The 15,122-nt window shown below is 35.8% G+C and overlaps 4 protein-coding genes across 7 annotated transcripts in view; 1 reads left to right on the plus strand and 3 right to left on the minus strand.

Moving 5' to 3' along the window:
* Nucleotides 1-101: 101 nt before the first annotated feature.
* On the plus strand, nt 102-2,053 carry LOC17893891 (nucleosome assembly protein 1;4). The gene is made up of 9 exons (XM_023786387.1): nt 102-186; nt 387-427; nt 524-601; nt 689-781; nt 862-966; nt 1,058-1,245; nt 1,323-1,524; nt 1,615-1,658; nt 1,741-2,053. The coding sequence occupies exons 1-9, from the start codon at nt 102-104 to the stop codon at nt 1,865-1,867; spliced, it is 963 nt and encodes a 320-aa protein (XP_023642155.1). The 3' UTR covers nt 1,868-2,053.
* Nucleotides 1,926-4,162, minus strand: LOC17893479 (beta-fructofuranosidase, insoluble isoenzyme CWINV5). 3 transcript variants are annotated; one of them, XM_023786385.1, is made up of 5 exons: nt 3,994-4,162; nt 3,835-3,843; nt 2,864-3,735; nt 2,279-2,776; nt 1,926-2,172 (listed from the first exon to the last, which is right to left on the minus strand). In XM_023786385.1, exons 1-5 carry the CDS (start codon nt 4,160-4,162, stop codon nt 1,999-2,001), a joined length of 1,722 nt encoding a protein of 573 aa, XP_023642153.1. In that variant the 3' UTR covers nt 1,926-1,998. The 3 variants fall into 3 exon arrangements, with proteins under 3 accessions (XP_023642153.1, XP_006297319.1, XP_023642154.1); XM_006297257.2 differs by lacking the exon at nt 3,835-3,843; XM_023786386.1 differs by lacking the exon at nt 3,835-3,843 and having other exon boundaries at nt 2,864-3,744.
* Nucleotides 4,163-6,809: 2,647 nt separating this feature from the next.
* Nucleotides 6,810-9,739, minus strand: LOC17891077 (beta-fructofuranosidase, insoluble isoenzyme CWINV1). Its single transcript, XM_023785758.1, has 7 exons — nt 9,496-9,739; nt 9,347-9,355; nt 8,216-9,087; nt 7,966-8,127; nt 7,635-7,882; nt 7,379-7,466; nt 6,810-7,176 (listed from the first exon to the last, which is right to left on the minus strand). Exons 1-7 carry the CDS (start codon nt 9,689-9,691, stop codon nt 6,997-6,999), a joined length of 1,755 nt encoding a protein of 584 aa, XP_023641526.1. The 5' UTR covers nt 9,692-9,739; the 3' UTR covers nt 6,810-6,996.
* Nucleotides 9,740-12,956: 3,217 nt separating this feature from the next.
* The window catches only part of LOC17891060 (F-box/kelch-repeat protein At3g13680), a 5,168-nt gene continuing 3,002 nt past the window's right edge, over nt 12,957-15,122 (minus strand). The window contains exon 2 of one of the 2 annotated variants that reach the window (XM_006298345.2): nt 12,957-13,861. In XM_006298345.2, the coding sequence (XP_006298407.2) occupies nt 13,129-13,861 (733 nt within the window). In that variant the 3' untranslated portion in view covers nt 12,957-13,128. The remainder of the gene's footprint in view (nt 13,862-15,122) is intronic. The other variant, XM_023786609.1, reaches the window with a different exon arrangement.

Consider the following 15,122-nt stretch of genomic DNA (forward strand, 5'->3'; position numbering starts at 1 on the left):
CTCCATCGTCCTCATCTTCTGGCTTTCTTCTGGAAATTTTTCTGTTTCTCACGATACAATACAATACAACGAAGCCTTTTTCCATATACAGAATCGAAAACATGAGCACCGAGGACAGCATCAAATCCATCAAAACAGATAATAACTGTGGCGATTCCTCTGATCTCTCTACCGTTCCCGCCTTAGGTAATTTCAGAAACTTAACTCTTATTGTTTTATGTTTCCTTCCTAAAATTTACCTTCTAATTCTCTGGAAAACATTGAATCTTTGGATAGTCCGACCAAAACTCAACCTTCTCTGATTTAACTTCGGTCTCAAGTAAATCCCCTGTTTTACTTTCTCGATCAACAAGGAACAATAACTAACAAACCATTATGCTTTTCAGACCTTTCGCCAGAGGGTTTTGCTTTTCTTGAGGATATTAAGGCAAGTTACTTCATATCGTTGATAAAATCTCGTAACAGTAGTTTCTTTTATATTTCCTCTGTTTTATGATCTTTTTGGGTGTTAATTAACTTACAGAACCTAAAGCGAACCTTTGATGTGAAAAAACTCTCTCCTAAAGTTACCAAACGTGTTCTGTTCCTCAAGGACATTCAGGTATAGTCAAATCGACGGTCTCAAAATAAACTATATCTTGCAGAGAGATTTAATGTTCTGTTTTGTAAATGTTGTGTAAATTTTCAGGTTAAACACGATGAACTCGAAGAGAAGTTTCTTGCGGAAAAAGCTGCATTGGAGGCAGCATACGATAATCTCTACAAGCCACTTTTCGCTAAGGTAACAAGTTTAGAGTTTTCATATTCCCTGTCAGTATTATACACTTGGTTTCTTAACTAAGACCTATTGGGAATTTGCAGAGGTATGAAATTGTGAATGGTGTGGTTGAAGCTGAAGCAGAGAAAGAAGGAGTGCCCAATTTCTGGTTGATTGCAATGAAAACTAACGAAATGCTCGCAAATGAGGTCCATGATTCGATTGCCTTTTACTGGGAGCTGTGTGTTCATATTGTCATTAAATAGATTGTAAATGTAGTATTTGTTTTGGTTTATGAAGATAACCGAAAGAGATGAGGCAGCACTGAAGTATCTTAAAGACATTAGATCTTGCAGAGTTGAAGGCAATTCTAGAAATTTCAAGCTGGAGTTTCTCTTTGACCCTAATCCTTACTTCAAGAACTCGGTTCTCTCCAAAACTTACCATGTGACCGATGAAGATGGTCCTGTTCTTGAGAAAGTGATTGGGTAACTAATCATCCTCATTTTACTTGGTTTTAGTTTTTCCCTGATCTGAAACTCAGTCTCTTATTTGTGATGTGTAGAACGGACATAGAATGGTGTCCAGGTAAATGTTTGACTCACAAGGTTGTTGTGAAGAAGAAAGCAAAGAAAGGGTCAAAGAAGGTCAACAGCATTCCCATGACCAAAACAGAAAACTGTGAGAGCTTTTTCAATTTCTTCAAGCCACCAGAGATTCCTGAGATTGATGAAGTCGACGATTACGATGATTTTGATACCGTTATGGTTAGACTACCTTCTCTCTTTTGATTCTGAATTTGATACTGAACCAATGGTGTCTTCTTCAGCTAAATATCAATTTTCAAATGTTTGCAGACGGAAGAACTCCAAAACCTGATGGACCAAGACTATGACATTGCGTAAGCTTACTGTCTCACATTTTCTGACATTGTAGATATTCAAGAAATGTTTTTCTTAACTATTGTTTTTTCGGTTTTACAGTGTGACAATCCGAGATAAACTAATCCCTCATGCGGTTTCATGGTTTACTGGAGAGGCTCTTGTTGATGAGGACGATTGTGATGATGATGATGATGATGATGATGATGATGATGAGAAGAGTGACTAACAAGAAGAGAAGACTTGTTTCAACAGAGTTTGAAAATTGAAAGAGGAGCTTCATATTCTCTAATTTATTTATTTCAGATACACCAAGAGTTTCAAGAATCTCTCTCAATACATATATCTCAAGAACTGAATTTAGAGAGAAGACTTCATGCTCCAAGCACTTAGGCTTAAAACATCAACATTCTGAGATCCCTTGTTAAAAGCAAAGAGATGTGTTCTTTCTCCTACTGCCAATTTTGGATAAACTCTTGAAGTAATACATGCTTTCCCTTTCCCACCGAAGTTCTCCACTATTGAATTATCAATCTACAACATAAAAGCAAAAAAAAAAAAATACTCATTAACAAAAGAATCTCAAATTACTAAATTCACTATTTGTTAAAGTTCTTGTGGTAATGATAAGTGGACTCACCAAAGTCCTGAGAGAGAGTGTCTGATAAGGAGAGATATCCACAAAAGCACCATATGTTGTCTTATCATTCCCTTTCTCTAAACTCGATCTGCTTTGGTCACTGCACATGACCACAACGTGCTCCTTACTATCCTCACGAACTTTGAAGATTCTGAAATAGACAGACGTGTACTCTTCCAAGTTCTTGGAAGCCATAACCATTAAACCAAATGGACCTAAACCTGATGATGCATTCTTCAGGCTGCAAATCATTTGCGGGTCGGTCCAGCCTGGTTCAATCACATCTGCTTTCTCTAAGTCTAAACCACTCACTTTAAAGAAAACCTCTACATCTGCTTGTGAGGCTGTGACACCATGAACCTCCATGACCGTTCCTCCTCCTTTCAAAACTTTGTTACCCCACTTGACTTGCGTTGTACGTAACCTCTCTATTTCCTTAACCGGCCATTGCACCAATCTCTTTCCTGATTCACCAAGCCATACTTTCCTAGGAATAGCCTAATTAATTCACCACAATTATCGGTTAGTTACGCCTAAATTTGCGTACGTAGACAAAATGTTAAAATCATAGCCGGTTTTGATCACCTGTAAACCGGCCCAGCCCTTATTGGCATTGTCCTTCTCCGGCGACGATTCGTTAACCCATCCCCACAAAATCCTCCGTTGATTAACCGAGTCGTAAAATGTCTTCGACGCGTAAAATTTGCCGTAATCGTACCTCGGAGCCGTTTTGTCCTGAACAAAACCATTGTCCGGGACGTAGACATCTCTTACTTGGTCGTACGTCCCAATTGTGTAATAATCAAAATACGTATCTGATAAGCTAACTTTAAGCACGTGCTTTATCATCTTTTCTCTAAACGTTGTCGTATCAACGCCGTGTGAATCACTTCTCGCCACCGGGAAAAAATCAGGGCATTCCCACATTCCGGTGCCGTCATGGTAGTGAAGAGGTTTTGGAGATTTCTTCCATCTTACGAAATCGCGGCTCGTGTGTAGAATCGCTAATCCACGCCGACCTTCTTGACTACCTGTGGTTATACGCCATTGGCCATCACGGCCTATCCACGCGGTGGTTGGGTCGCGAAACGCGGTGGAGTTGATGTGGTTGACGGCGTTAGGTGTCACGAGGGGGTTTTCCGGAGATTTTGTCCAGTGCCGGAGATATGGATCGGTGAGGTTTTTGGGTTTCGCTAAGTTTTGGACCTGACGGTTATAACGGTCGTTGCCTGTGTAGAGAATTACGGGTTTGCCATCGGGGAGAATCGTGACGGAGCCGGACCAGCATCCGTTAATATCGGACGGTCGAGATGGTTTGATGGCTGGAGAATGTGTGATCCAGTTGATGAGATCCGTTGATGTGGCGTGACCCCATACAGTATCGTTAACTTCCATGACGGCGCCGTTTGGGTTCCATTGGTAAAATAGATGGTAGATTCCTTTGTATACCATAGGCCCTGTCCAATAAACACATACGTAATGTATTATATGCTTACATATATTTACTTAATTCCTAAAATAATATTGACTATTGAGGTAGAGAACAAGTAACTCACCATTAGGATCTTGTAGCATTTGAAACAAGGCCCCAACATATACAAAAAATATTAGAAGACAAGATACAAATAATGTATACAAAGTATGGAGAAATAAAAATAAAAAATAACCAAGCGAAATAAATTTTAACATGTCGGATAGTTAATATTCAATAATACCGTTCATCCAATTTTTAGGAGGCTGGAAGTGGTAACCGGTTCGGTAAGGTTGGTTCTTGATCTTATTGGGGACGTGGTGAAAGGCATCAAGAACAACAACAGCATTGTCAGCAAGAAACGACGAGATCAACAAGAAAATGGCAATGTTATACCAAAGTGTATTAGCCATTGCACTCTACTAGTTTATTTATTTTTCTGCTTATGTTTGAGTTTTACTTATGAAAATGCCAAATTTATAGGCAGTGAAGGTCTTTGGTGCGTGCTTGAGGTGGTGGTCCATGTATTAGATTCTATAATCTCAATCCAAAATAGGTATAATCTCAGTCAGGATTCAGGAATGTTCCAAATCTCTCATAGCCTTTTTGTCCGTCTCATAATTGCAAATATTTCCCACTCAGTAATATCACTTTATATGAATATCAGTGTCTCATCATTCATTGATGCGGTGTAAAATAAACAACACTGTTGATCTCATCTGTTTAAAAAAGCAACGAAAATGTACATTTTCTCCCTGTTGCCAGCTTTGGAAATACAGTTTTGGTGTTTATGCATGCTTTGCCTCCCCCCACGCACCATCTATAGTTCTCTACTATTGAAATGTTCAATCTATAACAGGGAAAAAGATAGATTGAGAAGCCAAATTGAAATTGAATAGGATTGTACCTACTAGTAAAATGACACGTGACTCTTCTTGAACTCTCTATTAGAACTCAACGTAGAAAGACAAGATCAAAATATCCTCAAAGTGAGATCGCTCCACTAAGTCTCTCCCCTATGATTATCACATTCTCCTAATCATGTTTGATGGGATTTTTTGTTTTTTTTTTTTTTTTTTTTGCATAGTAATGGGTCTTTTTAAAAATATCACACTTTTATATGTTAACGTGCTTGTGCTACCCATAATCCATTTGTTATAACAACTGAACGTTTAAGTATTTGTGTAGAGGCACACGGGTTCTGGACACAAATGGTTATATAACTAGGCCAACTTATTCAAATAGTTGTTTCTGAATGGAAAATACTACAGAATTTCCGATAATGTATTTTGATTACTACGGAGTACGGAGTTATACATTTGATTTCTTCATCAACTTTATCAAATTCTAAGTAGATTAGATTATTAACAGTAACATAATTTTTTTTTTGATTAATTTGAATTTGGGAAGGTTTCTTTGGCTAATGACTGTGAAAATTCTGATACATATGAAAATACAAAAAAAAAGAATGGTCGCTGCATGCTTTTAGTGCACATGTCCTAATCATCACTATTGCTTGAAGATTTCGAACGAGAGATAGTTGTGTACTTTAATTTCCAAGTTTTTGGAGGCGAGAATTATTACACCAAAGTGGACACAAACCAGATCAAGCCGATCATTTCCTCTGGCTACAATATCACGCACGTATTCTATATCTAGAGCCATAGGTTCACTAAACGACAACTATTTTAATTAGCCTTAGCTGTTGGAAAAAATACGATACTAGTAAACTACCATGCAATATGATGCTCTCCCATAATTTAATGGTTCATTTTTAGGCGGGTCATGAGTCATGAGGGAGTTGGATTAGTATCCGTTGAAACTCGGACGGTCGAGATGGTCGGATCGCTTAACCAATCGAGGTTTGATTAGTTGACCAGATCTATTGACATCAAGTTGTTGCTTACCCTAAAATATATGTTGCCGTTCAGATCAAGAAAACTAGTCTGACAATTAGCTCGGTTGTAATAAATTAAAATTAGGGTGGCATCTCTACTCTATAGTCTCTAGTGATGGTCTAGTGTTATAAATTCGGTCAGTCGTTAAGCTTACTTAATGTTGGAATAAACTGAACAATGATTAACCATTGGGCATAAAAGAAAAAAAATACAAGTGTTGGTTTAAAACCTAATATTTTATACTGGTTTTACTCGTACGTACACATATTGCATAATACACCAATACACATCCTCACAAGTGTACGTTGTCATTTACATTTAGTTTGGGCCAAACCGCTCAAGTTGATCGTAATAAAATTGTACTTGTATATATATCTATTTGTAGCCCTGGGCAAAATATTCGTTAGATTCGCTTCGCTTCGATATTCGTTTCGATTCGATTCGAAAAATTCAAATATCTATAAGATATTGAACCGAAACAAATATGAAAATCTAGTATTCGTAAAAACCGAAGCAAATAACAAATATTGATTTTTTAATGCCGAATATTCGCTTCGATTCGTATATTTATATATATGTATAAATATAAATTATTATATAATATATATAATATGTGTATTTATAGATTTGGGTATATATCTGATAGATTTATTATTCAAATTATTATATTTTGGCTCGTTGGGTTTTTTTTGTGCTAAATGTTGTTTTTAAGCAAATAAAACTTTACTATAAAAATTATTATTAAAAATTAAATGTGAGAATTCTATGAACGGTGGTTAAATTTTCTTCTTATTTTGAAAACATGTCAAATAAAAACCTCTAATATTTCATATTTTGCATTTTATATTTATGTACTATATGTTATTTGTTTTTAAAAAAAAATTAGATGGGTCGAAGCGAATTGAAGCAAGTAATTCGCAAATATTACGAAAAATATTCGAATATTCGAAGTTCCGAATACTCGAAAATTTACAAATCGAAGCAAATAACAAAATCAACTATTCAGTCGAGGCAAAACAAATAACAAATATCACAAATTTTCCGAATATTCGCTTCGTGCACAGGGTTATCTATTTGTATAAAGTCCACTATTCACGTTCGTCAGAACTTGGAAGATATTGACTACCGACAACAGAATTCTAATTTTTTAAACAGTGGAAACAAAACTATAATAAGTCAATAAGTCAAATAAAATGTCACATATATAGCCTTTTTTTGACAACCAAACAAAGTGGACCATATAAAGATCTCTCCAAAATCTACTCATATGAATGCTCAATAAATGGAGATAAACATATATCATGAATGTGTGTGTTTACATGTGTATCTATCTCCGCCTTACGTGATCATCAACTGATTTGGGCAGAGTTCATGCTCCAAGCATTTAGGTTTAAGACATCAACACTTTGAGATCCATAATTAAAAGCAAAGAGATGTGTACTTTTCCCTATTGCCAGTTTTGGATACACTCTCGAGGTAATGCATGCTCTCCCCTTTCCACCGAAACTCTCCACTACTGAATGATCAATCTACAACACCAACAACAACATATACCAAAAACTTTTTAAAGAAAAATCTACAATCAAAACATTCCCCTTGATTCTAGAATGAATAGTTGAACATCATATAGTTTTGCATGCCTTTATAATATTTTCTTATAAGTGTGAACATATAGTATAAATTTATATATGCATGCAACTATATATTTGTGAAATGGAAACTTTTAATTACCAAGGCTCTGAGGGATATTGGTTGGTATGGATTGATATCCACAAAAGCTCCGTAAGTAGTTTTGTCATTATCTTCCTCCAGTGAAGATCTGTCCCAGTTTCCACATAATCAAAAAGTCAAGTTTTGGATATTTTATTTCAAAGTTTTAGATCTATATCTGTGAGTCCTGTTGGAAATATATTATAAATATTTGCGACAAAAAAATAGTATCTAAATTTTAATGTATATAATCGGCATCATAATCAAAGAAACGTACCTGCTTTGGTCACTACACATGACCACAACGTATTTACTGCTGTTTTGACGGGATTTGAAGATTCTAAAGTAAACAGATGTGTACTCTTCCAAGTTCTTTGATGCGAAAACCATTAACCCGAATGGACCAAAACTAGACTTAACCGACACATTCATCTTACTACAAATCAACTGCGGATCAGTCCAACTTGGTTCTATCACATCCGCTTTCTCCAAGTCTCTCACTTTGAATAAAACCTCCACATCCGCCTGAACAATCACATGACTTTTTTAGAAACCAAATTAATTCTCTAATACCAATTTGATTTTGATATAGTTTACAATAATCAAACCTGTGCAGCTGTCACACCATAGACTTCAAGCCTAGATCCTGACTTTAGAACTTTGTTGCGTAAGTTTTTGACTTGTTTCGAACGTAATCTTTCAACTTCCCTAACCGGCCACTGAATCAATCGTTTCCCTGATCGATCAAGCCATATTTTCCTCGGAATCGTCTGTTCAAGAAAGAAACCAAAATTTTGATTCGATCTCTAACAAATTATATTCACTGTGTACTCAATTTAATAGTATAAAAATAATTACCTGAATACCGGACCAGCCTTTCTCAACATCATCCTCAACGGACGAGGACTCGTTAGTCCAACCCCACAAGATTCTCCGGTTCTTGGCCGAATCATAAAACGTTTTCGACGCATAATACTTCCCGTAATCGTATCTTGGAGCCGAAGCGTCCATCTTAAAACCACTGTCCGGTACGAATTTGTCTTTAACCCGGTCGTACGTACCGATCGTGTAATAGTCATGTTTCGTATCGTCCAAGCTTATTTTCAACACGTGCTTTAGAATCTCGTTAGGTTTACCAAACGAAGACGTTTCCACGCCGTTAGAGCCAAACCTCGTCACCGGGAAAAAATCAGGGCATTCCCACATACCACTTCCGTCGTCGTAGTGCAACGGCTCAGGAGACTTTTCCCATTTTAGAAAGTCTTTGCTGGTGTAAGTGATCGCTAGCCCACGGCGGTGGATCTTGCTTCCGATGATCACTCTCCATTTCTTGTCTTGGCCTAGCCACGCGGTGGTCGGGTCACGGAACGAGCTGGCGTTGATTCCGTTAACAGCGTCAGGAGCCATCAAGGGATTCAACGTAGACTTTTTCCATTCTCGGAGATAAGGATCGGAGAGATCCTTAGGCTCGGCTATGTTTTGGACCTGTTGGTTCTTGGGGTCAATCCCGGTATAGAGGATAACCGGTTTGCCGCTGGGGAGAATTGTAACAGAACCGGACCAGCATCCGTTAATATCGAAGGGTGCAGATGGGAAGATAGCTGGAGGATGTGGTTCCCAATTGATTAAATCTGTTGATGTGGAATGAGCCCACACTATGTTACCCCACACGGCTCCTTTGGGGTTCCATTGGTAGAATAGATGATATATTCCTTTGTATATCATAGGCCCTGTGTGCATATATATTTTTTTTATTAATCATAGGGATAATATAAAAGGAACGTGCATGCAGCGTAACATAAGGTCGACCAATACATTAGAAAAATCAAATATACGGTTGGTTTGCTGACTTATTGATGTAATCAATGTTTTTATAAAATAATAAAAATACGACTTTCTAGGGAAAATGATCTGTCTATTGGATATGAAGAGTTGACTAAAAGTCTTTTTTTTAAAAAAAATACTAAAGATGAGAAGAAGAAAACTAACCATTAGGATCTGCTCATCACGACCAATGATCAATCCATTTTGTCCAAGGACGAACCAGAAGGAAAAGAACAAGACAAATGTTAGAGAGTAATGAAAACAATATTCTGACACTTTAGAGATTGAGGTTTGACATAGCATTTTAGTCATACCGTTCATCCAATTTTTTGGGGGTTGAAAATGGAAACCGGTCCGGTAGGGCTGGGTTACGGAAGGAGATTTGGTGTTAGTGCTTTGGGAAAGTCTCTTGTAGACATGGTGCGAGGCTTCAAGATCGACGACATAGTTACCAATAAGTAACGTCAATAATAACCAAAGTCCAATGTTTGAGCAAACTTCTTTGGTCATTGTGTTTCTTTTTTTTTTTAGATTTCTTTCTGGTTTGGTTTTTGTTTGAAGGAATAAAGATCAAGCCAAATTTATAGACAAAGGGGGAGGGCAAGCCTTGTAATTATCGAAAAAATGAATATTATATTTGTTAATAAAGTTTTCTTGTCTCTTTGGGTTTAATGTCAAATAATGAATGTAATATACTGCCATAAGTCAGACATCTAAAACATGTTCATTCGTCAATATTTAATATAAATTTGGAATACTATATTTTTGTCATTGGTGATCATACAAAATCGACAAATACAATAAAATAAAGGTAATAAAATTAACAAAATAGATTGAAGAAAAACAAAACGAAATCGTATTGTATAAACTCTTTTTTTACGGCTAAAAGGTTATACACTTGTAGAAGTAATTTTCTCATACAAAATCTTGGATATATCAAATTTACAAAGTATAGTCCTCAAATAATAGCGTTTTGGTTTACATGATAAACACAACACTGGTTAGATGTAACTTGTAAGTTATAACTTAACGTACAGATATGTTTTCTTTCAGTTTTATATGCTCGAGTGTAAATATGTTTTTAACCCCATTTCGCTAGTCAACTATTTTAGGCTATCAAAAGTGCATTTCATAAAAGTTGTGACTATATATATATATGACGTTCAAGATATGCTTATGCGTGTCTAACATCTCGAATTTTTTTGTCTTTAAATCATCCTATATATCGTATTATCGTGACAAGGCTATGTCCACAAGTATATTTAACTATATTGATGGTAATGATAAGAGACAACTGTATATATATAAGTATATGTTGATAAATTATTATCATAATAACAATAATACTAACAATAATATTTTATAAACAAATAAATTATAAAATACGAACTTGATGTTTTACACGGACGTAAAGAAGTCAACAACAGTGAATAAGAACGTGTCTCCACTCTCCACCAATCCATCCATACATGAGGTGAGGAGATTAAACAATATGATTAAATGGAAAACGTAATTAAATATTTATAGAGGAAAAGTCAAAATTTGGACTCTACCTTTGTCCCTTTGTAGTATCCTGCTTCACATTTCTTTACAACTTTATAGTCTTTTGGCATACCAAAAAAAGACCATACCAGTTCTAGGTTTCAACTCTAAACCAATATACCCATTGTATGAGATAGTTTCAATCACTACGAGATTTATTTAACAATTATTAAATGACCTTTTAAGAAACATAGTTGGTAAGAAGATTGTATGAGTATCATATCATAATTTTTTTTAATGTTTACTTCAAATCTCACCCCGAAAAAAATAATTATATTACGATTTTAAAAATTGAGGTGTTGTATTATATATATATATATATATATATTATTTGCATTTCCATCCCATACGAACCATGTGGAAGTATAAATATAATCGTTTATTATTGGTGGATGCAATCTTTTGTGATAAAATATCGAAAAGATTAGTTAGGTGAAATATTTAAAACAAAGAAAAATAGGAAGGAATGGAACTGGAGAGTGAAGAAGAACCATAACATGTTTGTCGTCTATATTATAGAGGTTAGAGAATGGCTAGTTGACTAGGAATATTATGTTCGGACAAGAAGCTCTTTCACACTTATTATTTAACAAAACTCAAATAAAGAAGCTCCTTTAATTTACCCAAGTATCAGGGCATCAAAGTTGACTACACGTCCGTTCGTTTCAAGAAAAATCTACACAAGTAAAGGTGTTTCAAATAGCTTAGGTGTTAGTTTATGAATTAATAATATGAGTATTATATATCTTTTTGAGGTATGGAGAGAAATTATTCTAGGTAATTGGATAATAACAAATGATACATTCCTTTTTCAACAGTCACGAGATAGGATTGCGAGGTAAAACTTACATGTTTTCGAATGTGAAGTCTTGACGAAATTTTTTACGTCATTCGTATGTTTTCTTTGCTGTTACTAAATAGGTATTTACTTTAAATAATAACTACTTTGGAAAGTTTTTGGTTGAATATTTTTCCTCTTAACTTCATAAACTTAGATTTTTATATAATTTTTGTTTTCCTGTCAACGATTTGCTAACATCTTTTTTCATCGATGGACGACCATTTTGTATTGTGTGTGGTACATATATCCATCCATAACTAGACATCATCAAAAACGTACATATAACATATGAGGACAAAAAATAACAAAAAAAAAGTCAGATCGATCAATTTTTATCATCCGGATTTTGATACTAATGGATAATCATTAATATCCTGACACGATATCAAAAATCTATAAAACCATATGGTCATTTCTTTGTTATAATAAAGTGACGTTTCATATCGTATTTTATATATATATATATATATGTTATATGAAAGTTATACAGATCTTATATATATATGAACGAGAACGAACCAGTTGAGATTTTGTTTGACTTATTTTGGACCATGTAAAAAGCAAATCCAGCCGTACATGCACCGTCGTAACAGTTCAAAACATGCAAACAACGACGTCAGAGAGACTAAAAAGATCGATTTATGGTTATGGCCGGCCCAGGCCTTTCCAAATTTTCTATTTTCTATTTTTTTTTCTTTTTATTTATTTTATATACATAATAAGTTTTTTATATCCGAAATATTGTTACTTTCCCTTCAACCGTATCGTATGTATGTAATAATAATATGTTACGTTGAATTGAAATCAAAGAAACCCTAATTTCAGTCTGATATATATTTTTTTTTTTCCAAAGGACTTTAGCGTTTCCATCACGTCACTGGCAAATTCCTCTGTCCTGGCTTGTTATCCCTGCAGATTAAAGACTCACATCCTCATTTAGAGAGCCAAACGCCTTGGAGATTTGGTTTTATCAGCCATGGTGGTAGCTGTAAGTGATCGATCACATGTCCTTAATCCAAGTGAAATTCCAAATTAGATGTATCCTCTGATTTTTTTTTTTGATTGGTTTGACGAACAGAAGGAAGAAGAAGAATCCATGGGAAATCTGAAACAGCAGCTTGGGAAATTAACGGTTCCAGGTGAACCTAGTGTTAAGCCCTTGGTTGAGCTTGGGAAATTTGAAGATTACCAATGGTATATAATTGCTTCCTCCTTACTCAATACTAAAGTTCCAGTCTCTTCTCTTTGTGTTTTTTTTTTCCTCATGTATAGATTGTTTTGTTTGCAGTAACAATGCAATGGGACATAATAATCCAAATGCCACATCAACAAAGTGAAAATGAAAAAGTAGCATGAATAAAGTGAAGATGGAATTTCTTTGTTCAATGCAAGTTAAAGAAGACAGCATATATTAAAGTTTGCTATTTAACAAGAAAGGTCTAGGGGGATATGAATAAATTGAAAATCGGAGAGATGCAAGAAACAAATAAATAAGGGATTGAACTATCTAGTACTCACTCTCTACTCTATCATTTTGTTTTTTTTTTGCTTCTTTCTTTTTTTTTCAATTTTCTTTTGGTTGTATAAGATAATTTTGTCTTTTGCCCTGTTGGTTGAATTGCAGCTGCACTAAACTTGGATCATAAGAAGAGCACACAAGAGGGAGACAATACTTGTCATGAAAATATCCAAACTTGTCAAGTTTGCCGATACTACGGGCTTGTCCGATAATCACAGATCTTAAGTACCTCCTAGGTCCAACCATGTGAGCTGAAGCCATGGCCGGTATAAATTGGTCTAGATCGAAAACCACAGCAACATTCTTCTCCTCGTCAATGAAGAAACTCCCACCTTCAGTGTCAACCGGATAACCAGCGAGCTCTCTCATAAACTTGTTCCATGACACCGCATTGGGATCAATCTTACTGGTAACCCAAATCTCCATTATCTGACATGCATTCAAGCGTTGATGTAACACGGCGAGCTGCTCATCTCTGAGACAAGATAAAGTAACATTGTCTCGAGCATCATCAGAGCAAAACGGAAGATGCAGACTCGGTCTAAACCTCTCTGTTGTGAAATCGAAACAGAGTAAGATATCTTCAATCTTTGCTCCACCAAGGGTTGTATGATTTTTAGCAGTAAAAAAAGCATTTCCTTTCAAAGACACACCGCGTTGATGGGACCATATAAACCACTCGGGTGGTTCAACATCAATAGCCCTCCATGAATTAGAGCTAAAACTGTAGACTTCGTACCCAAGAACGGTTTGCTGCCCACCAAAAATCCTCAAGATTGTTGGAATCTCTAAACCAAGCCAACTTGTCATTAGTATGATATTGTCTGCTTTGGGACTATAACTCAAGCCCTCACGGATTTATTGGGCTTATTCCCAAAAGGCCTCATACTAATTGGAGTTGGACTTGACTTATATATTAGAAACTTCTCTTTCTAATCTTCCGATGTGGGATATTGGTTTGTATTCCAATACTCCCCCTCAAACCCATATCCACTCCCTAGGTCCACAATCTTGACCTAGGCTCTGATACCAAATCTAGACTTGAGAAAGATTATGAATTCTAAGAATTTAAAGAATAACTCTCTTTATTTGCTTAAGAAAATAACTCAAAACTTAAGCTTTTAAAACTCTTAATCTCTCTCTAATCTCTTAAGGTTACCACAACTTTGATAACTCATATATATAGAGAATAGATAACACCTTATTCTAATAGGAATTGTATCTAGATAACTCCTAAACACAATCCAATTCCTAAGTCATAACTCAACTAGGAAAAGGTAACTTGCTTCGTGTCATCTCTAGAAGTGTTCTATTCCTCCTCTCTACTACTCCATTTTGTTGAGGAGTATATGGAGCAGTGAGATGTCGAGTGATACCATTTTCTTCACAAAAATTTTGAAACTCCAAGGACACGAATTCTCCTCCTCGGTCTGTGCGAAAAGTGGTGATTGAAGTTCCTGTTTCTTGCTCCACCCGTGCTTTGAAGATCTTAAATTTCTCGAATGCTTCACTTTTCTCTTGCAAAAGAATGGACCACATGTAACGTGAATGATCATCGATTAAGACAAAAATGTACCTCTTATGCGCAGCTGTGGAAGGTGTAATTGGTCCACACAAGTCTCCATGAACAAGCTCCAAGACTTTTGATGCACGATAGGAAGTGAATTTGGGGAATACATGTCTTGCTTGTTTTCCAAGTAAACATGATGAACAAGGTTCCGTAGCTTTTGTCATGCGAGATATTCCGACTACCAGTTCTTTGGTCACCATAGAGTGTATGGTTTGAAAACTAATATGTCCTAATCTAGCATGCCAAGGAGCTGTCGTGGGAGAAGAAACAAGTTGAAGACATTTTGATTTTATATGTTCCACCTCCAAATCCACCTTGTATAGCCGATTCCTTGATCGAATGGCTCAAACCAATAAGTTTCCTTCTCGATCGTGTACAGTCAAGTAGTCTTCTCTCATCCTAACATCACACCCGGATTCCGTAGCTTGCCCCAAGCTAATGATGTTACTCTTGAGATCGGGTATATAGT

Source organism: Capsella rubella, unplaced genomic scaffold (assembly GCF_000375325.1).
Source record: "Capsella rubella cultivar Monte Gargano unplaced genomic scaffold, Caprub1_0 scaffold_3, whole genome shotgun sequence".
Lineage (NCBI taxonomy): Eukaryota > Viridiplantae > Streptophyta > Magnoliopsida > Brassicales > Brassicaceae > Capsella > Capsella rubella.